Below are 18,803 nucleotides of genomic sequence, written 5' to 3' on the forward strand. Positions count from 1 at the left end.
AAAGAAAGCACCTTGGTTTCTGTTTGCTCAGTTATGTAGTGTCCCGAGAGGCCTTTCAGAGCGGCCCGCGCTGCCGCAGGGCCCGAGGGGCGGCGGGCGCCGCGGCTCGGAGCGCCCAAACGCTCCGCGGGGCAGGGGAGGCCGCCAGGGGCCGAAGGGAGCGAGGCGGGGGGAAGCTGCCGCCCCCGCCGCGCGGGTGTGGTGTGTAACGTGTGCGCGCGTGGAGCCGCGCGTGGCGTGTCGCGGGAACGGATAAAAGTGAGGAAAAGGGGGAGAGAAGCGCGGGAGGCGCCGCGAGTCCCCCCCCCCTCCCTGCAGCCGCCGCCCGGTGGAGTGTCCCGAGCGGGGCTGCGGGAGCCGCCGGGAGCCGAGGCCGGGGCCAGGGAAGCGGGGACCAGGGCCAGGTAAGCGGCGGCTGCGGGGCCCGCGCGCTGTGGGCCGCTGTGGGCCCCTCCGCGTGGGGCCTCGGTGCGCGGCCCCTGCCAGCCCCGCGCGCGAGGCCGGCGCGGGGGACCCCGGAGGCTTCAAGCCGCGGCCATTACCATCATCATCGTCGTCATTCTCCCCTTCTTCGGCACAGTTCAGGATTGCGGTTCCCGACGTCTGCATCCCCGGCAAGCCCGTGCGCAGCGGGCACTGCAGAAACTCTTCGCAGAAACTATTCATATCACCAGAAGGAGCGCGAGGGCTTCCAGGGTGGTGGTAAATTCTGGAGATAAACCTGCCTGCCAGTTCACCTGCCGGCTGCCTGGTGGGGGGAAACTCGGAGCTCTAGGAAAACGGTGTCAAATGCTACTTATTTGTGTTTAAGTTTATAGAAGTCGGCATTCGGCCCCGCTTAGGCTGATGGGGATGAAACAGGAATTTGCACTTTCTTTGGAAGCCGTATGCGGAGTGGAACACATTGCCCCGAGGCTCAGAGTTGTGAGGTTTTTTTCCACTAGTTATTTCTTGTCTTTGACACCTTAGTTTTCAACTGTGAAAATTCAAGAGCAGTTTATATTGGCTCGGAAAGCAGCGTGTGCGACGTTATAAATATTTTAAACCACTTGTTCTATGTGTTTGATTGAAGAAACAGGAATAAATTAGGGGTTAAGCGTTTATTGGTCTTGCTATTTTCTGCAAGTTTTCGTATTACTGTGAATAAGCCAGAAATCAAGAATATAGTATTCAAGATGTTTTAATTAACTTTTTTTTTTTTTTTTTTGCAGTAATCTGGGAAATGTGGCTGGTTAGTATTCTCAACTACAGAAAATATCAGTTGGAAAAGGTCAATTGCTGTTTACACTGAATTAATTCGCTCGGGTTTACTGATACTCTTGAGTGCTTGAAGTATTTAGGTTATAGTGTTCCTCAGAGTTCGGGGAATTTTTCCAAATATTGACAAATTTGCCTTTGGAACTACATTGAGAAGTTTAGCTTGACTTGGGGTGCTGGGAGAAAATAAGGAAATACTGTTGGTTGCCTCTGCAGCAGGCAACTACGTTATGGTGCTGCCTGTGATTTTAGCAAAGAGTAATCCTTGATAATGTGGATGTCAAATAGTGATTTGTACTTGAAAGGTTTTTGAGGTATGGTGTAAATTCAGTTGAACAAGAATGACACCTTTTTTTGTGTTGTTGGTCCTAAAATTGAGCCGTTGAGTAATAAGCTAGAGGGGAATAACTGAAGCGGCCTTGGAGACTGGGAAATTCCTTCCCCTGCCACCACAGAGCAGTACAAATATCGCAGGCTTCTCTGGTCCTGCTCCAGCTTTGGGATGGACACTCACTTCATGGGAGGAAGAGGCCCAGGGGCTTTTTCTGTCCATCTTGCAGGGTTTCTCCCAGGCCCTGTGCCGTGTCCTGCCATCCCTGCCTCTGCACGGAAAAGTCAATGCTTTCCCTACACCTCAGACCAGATATTTCCTAGGAATGCACATTCTGCAAATGATGTGGGAGCTGCACATTTTTCAAAGCGCAGCAGAACATCAAAAAACGTCTGGATCTGTGATTTGATCTTGAAAAGTGTTAAAACTGACAGATGCATGTGGAATTCTGTGGAAGCAGCAAATATCGTGCTGTATCTTGCAAATATCATTAAAACCTTTTTTTAAAGTGTTTTCTTCCTATGTATATTTTTACCTTTGTTATATTAAAGAATTGTTTAATCTTCTGCCTTGATCATTATCACTGTCCACCCGGTACTTTTTTTTTTTTTTTTTTTTNTTTTTTTTTTTTTTTTTTTTTTTTTTGAAATTCCTGTTTTGATGATCTTGGACCATGCTGCATCAGCCTTTAATTTGCTGTATTCAGCCAGTGTTTGTTAGTTCCTGTTCCTCTTCTCCTCTCCCAGACTGCTGCGACTACAGGTCTGACTCGTGTCTTTTTGCTCACTTTATTCATGTTTTTTTCCCTTGATGTTGAATTGTTAGCTCTTTGCATCCCTCGTTAGCCACATTTTGCATAGCCTMCCCTCATGTGCATCAGGCTAGAGACAGCATGAAAGGAGGAGCAGCAGGAGAAGCCTGAAGTGCTTGTCTTAAACCTAGAGGCAAAGAGGAAATGAAAGGTATAATGAAAATGAGGACACTTTTGAAAAAGAGTGGGTTGACAAAACGACAACATTAGCACTAAGTAGAAATGGGAGCAAGAATCTCAACTCTGTAAGTAGGAAATTTGTACTTCTGTGGGTGTTGTCTGCTGCGGGTGTTGTTTTAAGGAGGACAGGGACCAGAGTAGATGGTTGCTCTTGTTGTGGCTAGTGGGTAGTTGCAAAGCCTCGTTGCTCTTGTAGAAGTTTTTCTGAGCTGGTCGTGTTTAGGAGTGATGAAATACAGGCCTCTCATGGGAGATGAATTGGATGAGCTGTTAGAGGTTCTGTTCTATAATAYATATATTTTGTTTTTGTTTTATCCATTAGGGCTTTGGCGGATTTGGAGTAGTGTTTTTGCAAATAGGGCTGTATCAGGCTGCAGTAGGCAGAATTTGGATTCTTTGGAAGGTTTTGAGTATACAGATATAGTGATCAGTCTTTAATGCTTGTCATGTCAAGAACAGGCAATGGAGCTGATTAACTTACTTAAAGTATTGTATAATAAAGGAATCAGTGTGCCAAGAGGGACAAATTAAGAGTGTGTATGCAAACAAATACAGCATGTCCCACATTTCAGATACTTGTTTATTATTCTTTTTAAAATGCTTTTTGCTCGGGGCTTTAAGAGGAAAAAATAAAGAGTAAGTTTTAAATGCTGCTGACTGTTCCACAGTCAGATTGTGTAGGTATGAGAAAAATATAAATGTTGCCTTTGGAATGTGGAGACATTTGTGTTAAATTATTTTATATGTTATTATACTTATTTATCATTAAAAAAAAGTAATTTAAATTAATGTTGCACACAAGTCTTTATATTGTGATTCCTACTAGTACACAAGTACTAGTGACACTTTTTGAAAATATCCCAAAGAATTTCTATGGGTGTTCTTAAATGGATGTAATAAATATTGTCAATCTCCTGTCCTTTATACCATCTGGACTCTAGATGGAGGAAAAAGCGCCAGTTTATTTTAAATGCATTTTTTTGCATCTCTTCCCATTTGGGTTATGGAGATKTATAGTACAGTTCTCTTTCATGTAGGTTACTAGAAAAATCAGCATSTTAACTGTGCTGGTTGCTGTAAAAATGAGAAGTGGGGAGATGTTACGCTGCAGAGAGCTAGTWGTGTTTGATGTCACTTTTGCTTGTATTGCTGTTTCCTTATTGTTTGGAAGCAAAGTAAGAGGATGCTTAAAAAAGGAACAAAGTGCTCCTGCAGCATTCTAAGCTGTCTTGTGATGCTCTCTTCCATGGACAAAAATAAGTCACTTTGAACCTATKATTGTGCTTAGGGAGCCGTGTTTCTGGATCCTGCAGCACGCTGGCACATGCCAATGCAGCTCGTGTGAGTCACCTGCAGGAACCGCCTTTCTGGAGGCTCCTTGAAGCAGGACAGGATGGAGCAAGGACAGGGAGCAGCAGCTGCTGAGGGCCAGGGACATGCGGCGCGTCCGGGAGCGGCTGCACACGATTTTCAGCATGCTGAAATATTTCAGCATAGATACAAGTATATATTTTGCCCCATAATGTTCATTGGTCCAGTGGTGGCCAACAAGAGATAAATAACATAAATTTTGGATATGACAGGTCATCACTCTTCCGTTGAAGTAAAGTACATAGGCTTTCGTATTTTGAATTTTAAAATCATGAATGTGCGTCAGTAATCCATTTTTTAAAGAGTGTAGGCCTCAGAAAACCCTTAAAATCATTTTTTTATATATATTGACGCTGCTGTCACATTTGAAAATGGTCATGCCCGCTTACTTCCTTTTGAAGTTCCATTTTCCCTAACAGAGTACAATATCCTTTTGATTTTGAGTTTTTTATTCTGTGTTTATTTGAAAAGAAATTAGGACGAAAAAAGCAATTCTGGCATCTCTGCCGCTGAATTCTGCGGAATGAGCACTTCTAGAGGTGCCAGTCCTTGATGTTTTCAATGCAGCCAAATGTACTCTGTTTTYTTGGTTTTATGCTGATTTTGACACAGCTGAAAGTGTGACAAATGTGCGTTCTCGAGRCATATATACAGAGGTGTTTATTTTTCTAAGATTGTCTTTCATTAAGGAAATACTGTTTGAATGTTTTGCATTCTTTGAAGTTCAGCAGTATTTGAAACCTGTGTTGTATAGTCTCTCATGTGTCTCTTTTTAGTAGCTTCTCTTTGACAACAATTTTAAAACGAGGATCATGTTTGACAGTATCCTGCAGATGGCTGTGACTGGTAAGATGCAGAGTTCTGATGTGGAAGAAATTTACTGTCAGTACCAATTTTTTTTATAAATTTTGAGAGATTCCTTCTATATTGACAGTTGTTCTGGTGGATCAAGTATTAGGTGTCTGTGCCACTCGTCATGTTTAGCATCTGTCACAGGCAACGGAGCTGTACCATGTACTGAGGGTAATTTGACAGCATAATTTGTGTTACTAATCATGGAACTGTGCCCTAATTCTTTTGCTCTCAATATTTTAGAACTAAAATCAAGGAAGGTATGCAAAGCAGGATTTTTTCCCCTGCTCTACAACAGTTTACCATATCGTCTTATTTCAGTTTGAAAATGTGAAACTTGAGTTAATCAGTTAAAAAAACCTTGAGTTAATCAGAAAAAAAGAAATCTATCACCTTTATGTATAGATGCAGATCGTTTCTGTATTCTTTCTACTTGGTATATTTCTTTGAAAACGTCTAGCTTGGACTCTGAGTTGTTGCTTCATATGTAGATAACTTAACCAAAGACTGTTCAAGTGGAGATGCTACATATCCATTTCGTTGTTCAGCTTTCAATTTGGTTACAGATAAAGTTCATTTCTCTAAAGTTGAGATCGAGATGTTCATACAAACCTTTTGTGAAATGTACTGTTATCTGTGGTAGGATTTACTTCAAGCATGTGGTCCCTGCATTGCTTAGGAAATGCATTGTGAAATCCAAAGTATGATAAAAATCTAGCTTGAGTCATAATCCAACCCACCTGTCTTTAGCGGATGGTGGGAAAATTTTAATAAATATTGTTTGTTATTGTTCATATTTTAATGCTCTTCTCTGACAAAATATAGTTTAGTATAGAATATTGTAGAATTAAGTCCTTAATGTCAGAATTGCAAGAGCAACTTCTATCTAGTTCAATTTTTCTATAATTTAAAAATAAAACTCCTGAAAGTATATTCTGTGTAATAGATTCAAGATACCTAGCGCACTTAGAAATAATTCTGTGAATCTCTGATATTTCTGTTTTTCTAAAAGCTTAGCCTGAAGTATGTGATTAGTATAGATTCTCAAGGTATATTCAAATCAGCATAAATTTCCTAGCTCTCATGAAGATAAGTAATAAGAAATTAGCTCAGTGKTGGAACTAATTCCTGGTAAAAGGATGTGATTGGGTCATACTTGTTCTTATGGCCAGATTATGTAAAAGCTTGATTATGAAACCAAAGCTTAACGTGAATATTTGTCCCTCTTAAAGACAYTCTAAGACTATTATATAAGATATACAGAGATATATAGAGATAGAGATATATATTATACAATTATATAAGACTATTCTAAGAGTAAAATATTGCCGGGTGTTGTTATATTGGCCTCTGTGCCAAGGTGAAGAGGAGAAGCGGCGCCTCCGGGAGCGCTCGCACTGAGCTTGGGAATGGACACACTGCACAGGTATTGCATCCACCTGGACTTTGCCGATCTTAAAACAGCGCTAGCAAATTAGAGATAAAGAAGATAAAGCCATAATTTAACTAGGCACATACAGTTGCCCTGTTCGTTCCAGGGGACTGAGATGCTTATATTAAATCATTTAATACACGGGTTGTTTAGTGCTTGAGTAGCTCCTGGTTGTCATGTGGTTTGGAAATCGGGGGCGACTTTCTCCACTAAACGTGGGGATCCTCACGCCTGCTGTCCCTTTGTTTGAAACAGTCTGCAGCTTATTCTGGCCTGTATTAAACCCTCCCTGATTAATGGCACAAAGTCTCCTTGCAGCCATGACCGTAAGGTAGATAGTTCCAGCAGCAAGGAATCCGCTAAGGAGGGAATATCTGTTTGCAGAAGCAGCTTGTTGTAATTTTGAGGCTTAAGGGGCCTAGAACCATCTCACACGTTTTTCATGGATGTTCAGCAAGGTGTCTCGGCCACCAGGCTCAAGGTCCTTCTGTAAAGCACAATGATAATATATAAACAATTCTGTTTATATGAGATTGCATGTGGGATTCTGCACCTCGTGTTGGCAGTTGTTTTGGTGCTTCCTATTTAAAAAAAAAAAAAAAAAAAACTGAGCACGTTTAATTGGAGATACGTTATTGCATAGAAGTGTTGCAAGGAGGGCTGAGGTGACAGAGGAATTTAAGTAACTGCTTAATAGCGTTTGATGTTTTGGGCAAATTGAATAGGAAAACATCTCTTCATGAGTCATTAATGAGCAGTTGAACTGGTTGTATCAACACTTTCTGTTTATAGGTTTTGTGATATAATTCTTGCTCAAATACCTTACAAGGTCAGCAAGTCTGTCCTAAGCCCTGGATGCATTTGCCTGAAACTTGAAGGAAACACAGAAATAACAACTAGATTTCAGGAATCCCAAACCACACCATAGTTCTCCCATTTCTCCCCATGGAATAGGGAGGCATAAATCTTTAGAATTAAGTTTCTTCGTCCTGTTGTAAATGATCACCTTAAGATACCAGTTGTGTTGAGGCTCAGCTAGGGCACGTCTGGAGCAGAGACTTCTCTGAATATGAAGTTCTGGAAGCCGAAGGCAGGACGGGTGCGTTGCAATTAGCAGCCTGCCCGCCTGCCAAAAGAGCATCCTTTTGTTCCGACCTTGTATTACATTGTGTGAAATTAATGGCATGTGATGGGCTTTGCATTCAGCTCCGAGAGAAAGTTTGTGCCCATGTTGCACTCGGCTGATTTATAGTCTGTGGCTGCTGAGAAGTGTTTTGAAATGTCACATCTTGGTATTTTGCGGGTTAGAGGAAACAAATGCAGAAAAATTCCTGCTGTAAATTAAGAAAAACAACAAATCTCACTTCTCCAAACCTCTTCAGTAATGTTTGGCGTTGGAAATGCTTTAGAGCTGTTGGCCGAGCTCCTTTTCCAGTAGATTTCAGTAGATAAAAGAGAAAAATCCTATTGTCTGGGTGACACAGGTGGCAAAACAGTGAGGAGCCTGCCCTAAATTGTGGTCACAGAACTGCAGAGCTGTGTCTGTGCTGAGAGTTGTTGCCAAGAACGGGTGTACCGAGCAAAGGCGCTTGTGTGGTTTTGTTAGTAATTCAGAAACCACAGGCAAGATTTCATGGCTTTAGAGGCACGGCGGGCTTTGAAAGCGCTTGAAGTTTTCCAAAACGTGCAAAAGCTTCTGACCTTCGTCAGGAACTTGGTAAACTTGGGGAGTGTTTTGCATGAGAGACAAATTCATTAAGACTTTCACTTTGAGGACTGCGTGAGTGTCTTGGATTTCTAATTTAAAAATCACCGTGGAGAGATTATACTTGCAAAGGCCCTCAGCCTAAACTTCCAGTTCTTGGTAAATTAATACCTGTGCCTGAGCACTCRGGGGTGTGTTCTGGTCTGAAAATAGAGCTCGTTTTTTCTTTTCTTTTTTTTCTCCATCTTGGCATTAATTTTGAGTATATCTGCAGAAGATCAGCGAAGTAAATGATCTTACCACTGTTAAATAATCATGAAGTGAATTGGGTTGATATCATTTCATTCGGAAAGAGGAAACTACTTGTGTTTTGTTGTGGTTTACAAGTATTTAAATGCTTCAGCTAATTGTCAGGCTCGATTTTGAAAGAGGAAGCAGAATGAAATGTGGGATGTGCTCAGAGTTTCTCATAGCGCTTGCCAGGAGGATCTGAGTTCTGAAAACAATTGGCTTCCTTTCAGATAGAGATTTTAATGAGATTATCTTTAAAACCGAAAGAATGTGCAAGTTTGAGTAGAAAGTTGAGCCATATTCTGACAACAGGTCGTGGAAGCCAGCAAAGAAAAAATGTCAGCCGTGTGGTAGAACTCATTTGTTTGGGAGAAGGAAGAGGAGGAGGCAGCAGGTGGTTGTCTAATGATTATAGTGAATTTATAAGCTAGGATGTGAAAATCTTTACTGATGAACACAGTCTGCAGGAGGTCTGAAAACCAGTTTTAGTGGCCCAGATATTATCTCTCACTTTTAAGGTTTTTTAGCTGGTTCTTTGCCACTAAAAGCTTAACCACGCGCTTTGTGGGTTGCACAGAGCTTTTTTTAGTGATCTAATCTCACAGCAGAAATAAACATGTTTGTCCCTCCTGTTCCTCGTGTTCGGGCCTTCCTGCAGTTCAGCGCGCGCYGTTGGAGCTGCTCGAAGCTCGGGGGTAGGGAGCACGTTGGGTGAGCGTCGAGGGACCTGGGGCATGCAAAATGAGCCGTTTTCTACCAGACATCCATCTCACAGAGGAGGAAGGAATAGATGCTCAAAGGAATGTGCAAATTAAGAACGAAAACTGGTCTCTAAAAGCCTCTTGAGTTCACCAACGTGCTTTGCTGGCCTCCTGTCAATGTTTTGTATTGATGAGCAGCAAGAGATGGTGCAAGGAAGGCCTGGTGTTGTGGGCGGTGGGGGACATGAGCTTTGAATACCAATTTAAATAACCTGCAATATGGAAGGGCTTGAGAATCACTGAGCTAGTATAAAAGAAGATTAAAGAAGGTCTTTTGGTCCTTATAACAATGTTTGAAAGGCTGTTTTCTTTCTCATTTAACATGCAGCAAGGACATATGGGAGAAGGCGAGGTAACAGTATTCCTATTTAATTTTCTAATGTTGACAATGTCTCATGGGAGAAATAACCTTAAGTTTTTACTAGAAAGCAAMCCCCCAAATTTAAGGTTAAAAAACATGAGCTTCGCATAAGTTTGTGTGGTCTGCATGCCATAAACATTTAAACTGAATTATATTGTAYTCTAGATATACTATTTATGCCAAAATTATCATAATCCTTTCAGTGGACATCATCTATGAATAGTTACCCTGGAGAGCTACATTGTGTGTATGTTACCAATGACAATACTGGGGAAGTTGATTCTCTAGTGACTTTTTCCAGCTAGTGATGGGTTTTCCTGATGCAGCATGGAGTATAGTGAATACTTGTCCTGGCCAACTAGGTTATCGAATGAGATCCTGCAAGGATGCACGTTGAATTCTGCCACACAAGCAGTAATGCTGATGAACCTGAGAAAAGATTTCTTTGTTTGGAGAATTGCTGCCTTCTAAAAATACTGCAGGACTGAGGTTTTAAGAGACCAAGAAAAAAAATTAATTCATTGGGAGGAAACAAAATCACCTTTAAGTCCATCTTGCAATATTTTCATTATGGTAGAAAGCCAGATTTATCAAATTACAGAAATAGGCTGGATTACAGGGGTTGATGGTTTTCAGAGTGCTCTTTTAATYAAAGGCATAAAAAGATTCTTGAAAGTTCAAATAAAGCAAGCTGATCAAGTCTTCATTTTGTATTCATCTAAATTATATGGGCTGTTGAGCTTTATTTATCTGTTAAATTTGTGAGCTCTTTGATTTCTCCATGGAAGATGAATAACAGAGCAGGATAAATTAACCTTACCAATACACTACTATATTAGATTGTAGTGGATTCTCAAAAGGGAGACTTAGTATATTGTGGCGTATAGTCATACATTTATGTATTCCTATTATACCCATTAAATGAGTAGAAGTCCGTTCAGTATATTGCCTATATATTGAATATTGTAACTAAAGGGTGAAGTTACTGAAGATACAGCTTGGTACGCTCTGTTATGATGTTATACAAAATAAGAATCTTATTTAAAAGTAAAAAAAAAAACTTATACGCTCTATAATAAAAGTTTAAAATAGGAGAACATTGGACTGGATAGGAGAAGCATGCTACAATATTTTGTCTTAATTTAATTTTTTTGTAACATCTAAGTAAACCTGGTCTTCCTGAGGAATGACACAGCATGGCCTTGTTTTCAGGCATTTTTTGCAGGCAATTACAGTGAATCTGGTTTGGTTCTTTTTAGGATTTTGTGTTATTATTACTATTATTATTATTATTTGCAAGTGCTTGGTTTATGAAGGGTTTTGGTGCCAGGGGAATCATACGTGTAATGTATTGAGCTGATAGAATTCTGTTTTCCCATCTGTACTGAGGAATTGTATTTACTCAGTTTAGGAAGTTGTTCACTGGGAAGTGATATTTGTGGCTTAGGAACGAGTAGTGTCTGCTATTGGGGAAGTCCCTGGAAATAATTGGGCTTATACTCTCTTCTGATTTACATCTTTTAAATGAAATCTATTTAGAAACATAAAATATTATGAAAAGTCATTTTGAGCATCCATTGGAAATACTATTTTGTTTCAAATTTTTGTTAGTTGTAGTTTAATTATGAAGAAGATAGTGACTTTTTCTCTTAATTTATTTGAGCARTTGAGTGGTACTGAAACCTCTAAGGTTTTATATGAAATAGCATAACTACTTATTAAAAGGGAAGATTGCTAACACAGCAGCCAGCGTGGGGTTTCTTTTTTCTTCTTTTTCATTTAAGCAATACTTTCTCCTATATATGTGTTTTGTTTTGTGTCTTTCCTTCTTTTATTTTTATAATTTTTTACCCTCCTTCAGGTCAGTCTTCACTGTTTCCAATGGAAGACGGGTTCTTGGATGATGGACGTGGGGATCAGACTCTTCACAGTGGTTTGGGATCACCTCACTGCTTCTCTCACCAGAATGGAGAAAGAGTGGAGCGGTATTCCCGGAAAGTCTTTGTGGGCGGCCTGCCACCTGATATCGATGAAGGTATTCCCAGAAAAATGTCCCCAGAATACCCCCCTGGCTTGGGGACAAAACTGCCGTGTGAAACCGTTTGTCTGTTGGCTAAGGCAGGGCTGTTTTCCAAACTCTGCAGAAGACCTTTGATATGTAAATAGATCTCTGTATGTCACCACTCAGTCCACGTCAGATGGGAGAGAATTTCAGCTGGTTTCAGCTGCAGTGGTGTTCTACCTTTGAAGAACAGAAAYGGTGTGTTCATCACACCTTTAACAATATAAAATTATTTTTAAAATGGTTTGTGATGGGAAAATAAATATCCCCTGTGGAAATTTGCAGGTATTTTAGAGCCTGTTTATAGGCAGCAGAAGGTTGTGGTAGGAGAAGTGTTGCTGATTTTTGTGAAGGTTGTATAGCCCTGCTAAGTCTTAGCTCTTGATTTAGATGCTAATGTGAAACTGCTCAGTGGTTGGTTTTGGCCGGTGATTATGTCCTATACTAACTTAACTTCTAACATACATGTGTTTTGAAGACTCAGGGGGAGGGGGAAAAAAAAATAAAAAAAAAAAAGCAGCTGTGCAGAGGCAGTTGCACATATTGAGGAACCAGGAATTTCTATGGGACGCATCCCACAGAGCACGCACAGGACAGAATACAGGARTCTTAGAATCATTTAGCATGTGCAATTGCCCTGAAGCTTCTTTTAGCAGAATTTGGTGTTTTGCTATATATGAGCTTGAAAGCACAGTAGTTAAAATATCTGTGAGAACTGTAAACCGGAAAAAGTGGTGGTTTATTGCTTTTTCTTAATTTTTTGTTATAATGCCACTGTTCACGTGAGGGGGAGTGCTAATACATGTCCTTGCATACAACTGTGACATGACAAGCTGACTTGCACACAAACACAAGAGCTGCTTGCATCATGGGTACCGTTGCTTATGCCCTTAGCATTTAAAAGATCAAAGATGATGTGGCATCTACAAGAAAATATATTTTATCCCGACTTTGTTATTTTAAAAGCAGCTGAGCACATGAATAGGCTGCTCTGTGTGGGCATTCGTTTTTGAAGCATGAGACCTTTGTGCAAGCTGTGCTCAGAGAGCAGCCTGCGTTTTCCAAAGCTGCCTCTGTCAGCGCTTCCTGTAAACTGCATGTGCCAACAAGGACAGCGCGATTTCACCTTTCCTACACAGCCAAATTTTGGGGGAATTTTTAAGTATGCTTGAACCATAAGCTTGTGCTTAGTGCAATTCTCAACAGAGATCTGTTTTAAGGATAGATCCGTGTTAAGCACTGTTCTGTGTGGTTGTGTCTTCATCAGCGTGTAACCTTGACAGGCAGGTGCTGTGGTGGATGTTCCTGCTGACCCGCAGTGCACCAAGAGCTGTCAGGGTAGCGCCTGTCAGTTGCTATTACCTTAGCAATGTGGGCCAAGAGGATAAACAGGCTGAACAGGACAGAGCTAGTAACACTCTGGCAGTTTTCTAGCAGAGTGTGAGGGCAGGAAACTCCCCTAAATTGTGAGCTSAGAACCCTCTGCAAAACACAGGTTTTTGTCCTGTCCCTCTGGATAGGACAGGCTGGAACACGTGTCAAGTGGCTTTTGATTTGGGCTGTTTGTCAGAGAGCTTTGAGCAGCCCCGAGTGGAGTTGTGGCTGTTCTTCAGACTGTATCAGAAAGGGATGAAAATCAAGGGATTTCTTAATTAAACATTTTTCTGAGAAACACAGTATGGCAAAGGGAAGGATGTTGAAACACTGTGGGGAAAGCAGTTGTGTTAAATATTGCTCCTGTGGAAAGCCCTCTAATACCTTAAGCAGAATGCTGCTGAGCAATGTGCCAGCTTCGATGACACTTCAGCAACAGGACATTTTATCTCCATTTCAATTTTTTAATTAACATTTCTTGTCCAGAGAATTTCTTTTTCCCTGCTGAGGGTTCAAGTGTGTTTGTGGAGAAGGGAAGGGAATAATCTTGCTCAAGAAGAGCAGAGTTGTAATTAGAAAGCTTTTATAGGATACGTTCTTTTCCAGAAATGTGATGTGAAAGACAAATTGGAATGAACGCGACAGTTGCTTCATGGTACAGTGACATGCTGCTTGCCATCTCACTTATAAGGYGTTTTAACTGTATTTTGCAAGCTTACACCAGGTTAGTCTGAGCTTAAGCTCAGATAAGATTTGCAGTTGTGTCATTAGCAAGCGATATGGACGGACGTGGCTGGCTACTGTGATAGTTCTTCATTTTTCTGCAGTCTCTTCACAGTTACAAGCCAGCCTGGCAGATCTGATGACTTACTAGCAAGTCAGCAAGTTGTCTGTAAACTCWTTGTGGGAAAGTGCCTGGAGGTAGATTATGGTAGCTGTATAGATTCACTGATTCCGTTTCTCTGAATTAGAGAGTTGTGAGCTTTTATTTATAACTATTGGTAGGAAGGAAATCTTAATCTTTCAACYGCCTTGTTTTGTAATGAATGTTCTGACTTGTCAGAAAGATTTGCCATCACTTACTAAGCATTCCTACAAACTATTCAGCTTTTAGAGTTGCTGAATGTTTGTGCATAGACTGGGAAGAAATTACCCAAGATCCATGATCTTCAGGTCTTASATGTCATACAGCTAACTCGTTCATGTTCCCATTTTCAATTAATGTTTTTTTTTGCCTTTCTATAGATGAGATCACTGCTAGTTTTCGCCGTTTTGGACCTCTGATTGTAGATTGGCCACACAAGGCAGAGAGCAAATCTTACTTTCCTCCTAAAGGTAAATTTGATAATTAATACTATATGAGTGCTTTTTAATTGTTATTTTTATATGTAAAGCTCCATTTTGGAAAAGATTTTTGTGTGTGGCCCTGTGTTTAGAGAAGAAAAAGTTGAATCCTTTAGRCGTTGTGCATTTCTGGACATAGTCTTGTAATTATTTTCCACTTCCTTAATTTCCTTTTTTTTTTTTTWMYTTTTTTTTTGTTTGTTTTTTCTGTTGTTTCTGTTTTTTGCTTTACTCATTTTTATACTAGTAAGTCAAGATCAGCCCTTTCTGAAGGGACTGAATGCCCTCCACAGAAGCCAAGAAGGGTTTGTACCTTGTATTCACAGCTTTACTTAGAGACATGCTCTGGCTCTTGTTCATTTAATACTCTTGGCTTATCCTTTGCCAAAGGAGATGGGGAGAGATTATGTTGGTTATGAATGTCCSTGCTTGGGGATTGTCAGTGCAGAGCACTTGCAGCAGACCAGGCTGTGAGTCCAAGAACAGTGTTAAGTTTGTCCTTTATTATACTGTAGTCTGATGAAATGGTGTCAGGCAAAATTCTGGGTTAAGTAATTGACTCTATCCTGTATGACAGTTAAAAAAGGAAATCATAAATTTGTTTTTCTATTTCTAGGATACGCGTTTTTGCTGTTCCAAGATGAAAGCTCTGTTCAGGCACTGATTGACGCATGTATTGAAGAAGATGGAAAACTGTATCTTTGTGTCTCCAGTCCCACTATCAAGGACAAACCGGTAGGTAAAATTTTGAGCAACTGTGTGGTCCCTCTAGGGTAATTAGAAATTGTGCTCTTCAGCTGCCCTTTTTTCTTTTTTTTTTTTTTCTTTTCTGTCTTTAGAGCATTAATGTCTATACTTATTTAAATCATCAAGTTCTCAAAGAGATGATGAGGGTAGATGAGTATTTCTAATCTCTGAAATTAATTCTCAATAATGTACATTACATAGAAACAAAAAAAAATTTAGTCTAGTTTCAGTTCAAAAAATTCCTGTTTTTCTATTCTAATTCCTATTTTTGTTGACGTAATATGAATGCAAGCCAACATTTAATACTTACTGAATTTGATTCAGTGAATATGATTCAAAGAATTCATGCTGTATATAGTGCTGTCTGGAACAATTTAAACTGAAAAAAAAGCATAACACGGCAATAAATTGTACCTTACTAGTACATATGWTCTGGGGCACAGAAACAAGTCAGTTATTAATTGGAGAGATGTATGTTGTATTTCTGTACTTGAAATTTGGCCAGCTGTAGGCAAAATAACTAGTCCTGTGTAGTAAATAAACACACGACCTTGCACATTGGAGCCTGTTCCATTGAGATAACACTAGTCTAGTGCTTGCACTTGGCAAGCACAACATAAATAGTATGCCTACATATACATTAACATAGTGCATGCACCACAATTCAGTCACAGTGAAGTAAATGTTACCTGAGTTTGTGGGGAGAAAAAAGGCACTTACACAATTGGTGCAACTTGGTTATGATCAAGAGGTCTGTCTCTAATAGACATTAGTAGGCCTTTCATCTTKGGAAGTGATTGCTGAACCAGTAGAAAATGAGTTTAAAAATACATTTTTTAAAGAGATTTTATGCTTTGTAGGCATCTGTTAATTTCTGTTACTGAAATATTTGCTGGATTGTGAATGGTTTAAAAAAAAAAAGGCTTTTTGTCCATAGGTTCAGATCCGGCCTTGGAACCTTAGTGATAGTGATTTTGTTATGGATGGTTCACAGCCTCTTGACCCACGAAAAACCATTTTTGTTGGTGGTGTTCCTCGGCCTTTACGAGCAGGTACACTGTGTGTTCTGCAGCATTGGGCATGTTGAATATGTTGTCTGATTGGGGGAGCAAGGGGGGAGACAAAATTATTTCAGCAAGGGAAGCATTTAGTGCTCTTGACACTTAAAGCGGGCGACGTGRCTACAAATGAACTGTCATATTTGGTGCTTCTAGGAAAAGAGAAGAAAATACTAAATGGACACTGCTGTTTTCCTTYCCTTTCTGGTTTAGTGGAACTTGCAATGATAATGGATCGCCTGTACGGAGGGGTGTGCTATGCTGGAATTGACACAGACCCTGAGCTGAAATACCCAAAAGGAGCTGGGCGGGTTGCATTTTCTAATCAACAGAGTTACATAGCTGCTATCAGCGCTCGCTTTGTTCAGCTGCAGCATGGAGAGATAGATAAACGGGTAAGGTCCTCAAGCACATTCTATTTTTGCTTTGTGCCTTCCCTAGAAATGGTTTTCTGTGTAAATGTAAGTGCGTCACTGTGAAGACTGTAACTGTTAGATCAGATTCATTGCATATTTAAGGCTAGATTGTGCCACTTAGATACAACACCGAATAAAAATGAAGGAGTGGTGCAGAGCTCTCGCTTTGGGAACGTGGGTGCCAGCTGCGAAGCAGACTTTCTTGAATATCCTGACATAATGGGAAGCAGTTCAGCTGCCTTGCCCTTCTGTAAGAACATGGCACATGTATTGCACTCCCAGTGCAAGTGTTTGCCTTTGTAGTATTTGTAGAAGGGCATGGAATAAGGGAGCTTCCAAGGATGGAGCAGTTCCTGCTGCTATTCTACTCTCTGAGAGAGTAGCCAGAATCTGGCCCAATTGTTGTATGTGGTGGCTGGTTCTCAGGAGCATCATGGCAATGCACAGTCATCCTTGGGTCATCCTCCATGGCTTACTTCAAGGCTACACACAGTTCACTTCTTAAATGACAATTTATTAGAATTATTTGCAGCTTATTCATGAATTAATATAAATGAAAGGAGTACACCAAATAGATTTGGAGCTTGCTTTATCCACACTCGGCTATAAAATGTGACTGACCTATTCTGGTTATCTTAGGGTCGCAATTCTGAGAAACTCAGATCGCTTCATACACTGTTCTTTCYAGTTCCTTTTTTGCCTCAAAATTTTCAGGACTCTGGATTATGTGACTGCCATTATTGATTTTTAATTCCCTAATTACTGGAGGGGGCAAGTCCCCAAGCTTTTACTCTTAAACTTCAGTCAGTCATCGTTAAATGGCTGATTAGCTGATTATCATTTCACTGCTGCTTGGCTATTAAAGCTGAGGAAGAAGAATCGGAACAACAGTTCGACTGTGGGCCTGGGAATTGGAATGTCTTTGTTCTAATCTTGGCTCAGAAATAAATTCTGTATGGCTTTGAACAAATAATTTGTCCCCTCACCCCCCCCCCCCCTTGTGCAACTTCTGCTTGCATAAGCAGACACTTGGGTGAATAGCTCTATTGAAGCTGGTAGGAGTGCAGATTTTAAGTAAGTACTTGTGAACTCTAGCAAAGATTTTGCAATCTGTTTCCCCTTCCTTTTCTCCTCCTGCTCTTCCTTATTTCCCCATTTTGTATAGGGTTCAGAAGACGTGTGGGGAGATAAACACCCAGAGGATTTGTTAGAACAAATGTTTTGGATGTGTGAGAGAGAAAAAATGGAAGAACAACAATCTACTTTTTATTATTAAGATACTAATTATCTTTTTTAAATTATTTTGTATAATTTTACAATTTTACAAATTGTAAAATTGTATTTTTTTACAAAAAAATTGTAAATTTTTTTTACATTTTTTTTTGTAAATTTTTTTAAATTATTTTGTATAATAATGATTTTGATTATTTTGTATAATAATGATTTAATACATGCATAAAAATAAGCAGCAAAGAAGGATTTCCTGTAAAATTAGGCAAGGGTTAAAGCGTGTGCCCTTCAATGAGGTAATACAAGTTAAGTGCTCAGTGGCCTGCAACACCCAGCACTGTAGAGGTTCTGCTGGGAGCTGCCACCCTTAACAGCATCTGATGAAACTGCTGTAATTTAAGCTACTTTACAGCACGCATTTGGGAAACCTCATTATGTGTAGCACAAGTTGCAGGTCCTATTTGCAGGTAGTGTTTTGAAAAGGTCCTATTTGGCATATGTGCTTCAGCACGCAATAAATGTGCTGAAGACTCCAGTACCTGTGGCTTGCTGACTTGCACAAAAGCCGTTGCTCCAGTCGCAGGCCGAGGCAGGCAGAGAGGTAATTATTTGTGCTGCACTTGGGTTTTTAGGTTGCAGCCAGGAGCAGCCTCTGAGTATGTCTGGGAAGGCTGGTACTAGAGGAGGATTCCTGCCATGTGCAGGAGGCCTGCAGAGCACACCTGTGGGTTCTGCTCCTTGCTGCTTACGGAAGAAGACACTTAACACTGAGCACTTGCCTAAGACGAGTTAGACAAACAGGGTGTTGAAGGGTTATGAATATGTGTTTGCCTCTGCTGTTTCACACATTTATTGTTCTGGGTTAGGGTGGAGGGGTTTGAGAAACAGAATACCGCACAACAGGGATGTTGAGGGGAAAAGCAAGGATGCTACTTTGCTTTGAGCAGTTTATTTGTACTGTWAGCACAAATGGAATCACTTACTGCAGTGACCTGTCTTGAGCTTGGTAAAACTGGGTAAGTTTTAAAACACAAGAATTTTGAGTGTCCTTGTTYGGATTAGCTGGCAGACTGCTCCGAGATCTGGAAGACCATCACTGTGCCAGATGCAGAAACAGAAGGATAACATTCAAGACAGTGCTCTTAATGTGGGCAATTGGAAATGTTTATGGAAAAAAAAATGATTTAACAAGCTCTAGAGAAGGCTCACGAGCACTTCTA

General features: G+C 40.4%; 1 protein-coding gene across 2 annotated transcripts in view; it reads left to right on the forward strand.

Moving 5' to 3' along the window:
• The window catches only part of CPEB4 (cytoplasmic polyadenylation element binding protein 4), a 37,287-nt gene that overhangs the window by 16,708 nt on the left and 1,776 nt on the right, over nt 1-18,803 (forward strand). Inside the window, exons 3-8 of one of the 2 annotated variants that reach the window (XM_026047669.1) lie at nt 9,320-9,343; nt 11,214-11,387; nt 14,034-14,123; nt 14,749-14,867; nt 15,817-15,931; nt 16,151-16,332. In XM_026047669.1, coding sequence (XP_025903454.1) covers nt 9,320-9,343; nt 11,214-11,387; nt 14,034-14,123; nt 14,749-14,867; nt 15,817-15,931; nt 16,151-16,332 — 704 coding nt within the window. The remainder of the gene's footprint in view (nt 1-9,319; nt 9,344-11,213; nt 11,388-14,033; nt 14,124-14,748; nt 14,868-15,816; nt 15,932-16,150; nt 16,333-18,803) is intronic. The other variant, XM_026047670.1, reaches the window with a different exon arrangement.

This window comes from Nothoprocta perdicaria, unplaced genomic scaffold (genome assembly GCF_003342845.1).
Source record: "Nothoprocta perdicaria isolate Ctin4 unplaced genomic scaffold, notPer1 scaffold_5, whole genome shotgun sequence".
Taxonomy (NCBI): Eukaryota; Metazoa; Chordata; class Aves; order Tinamiformes; family Tinamidae; genus Nothoprocta; species Nothoprocta perdicaria.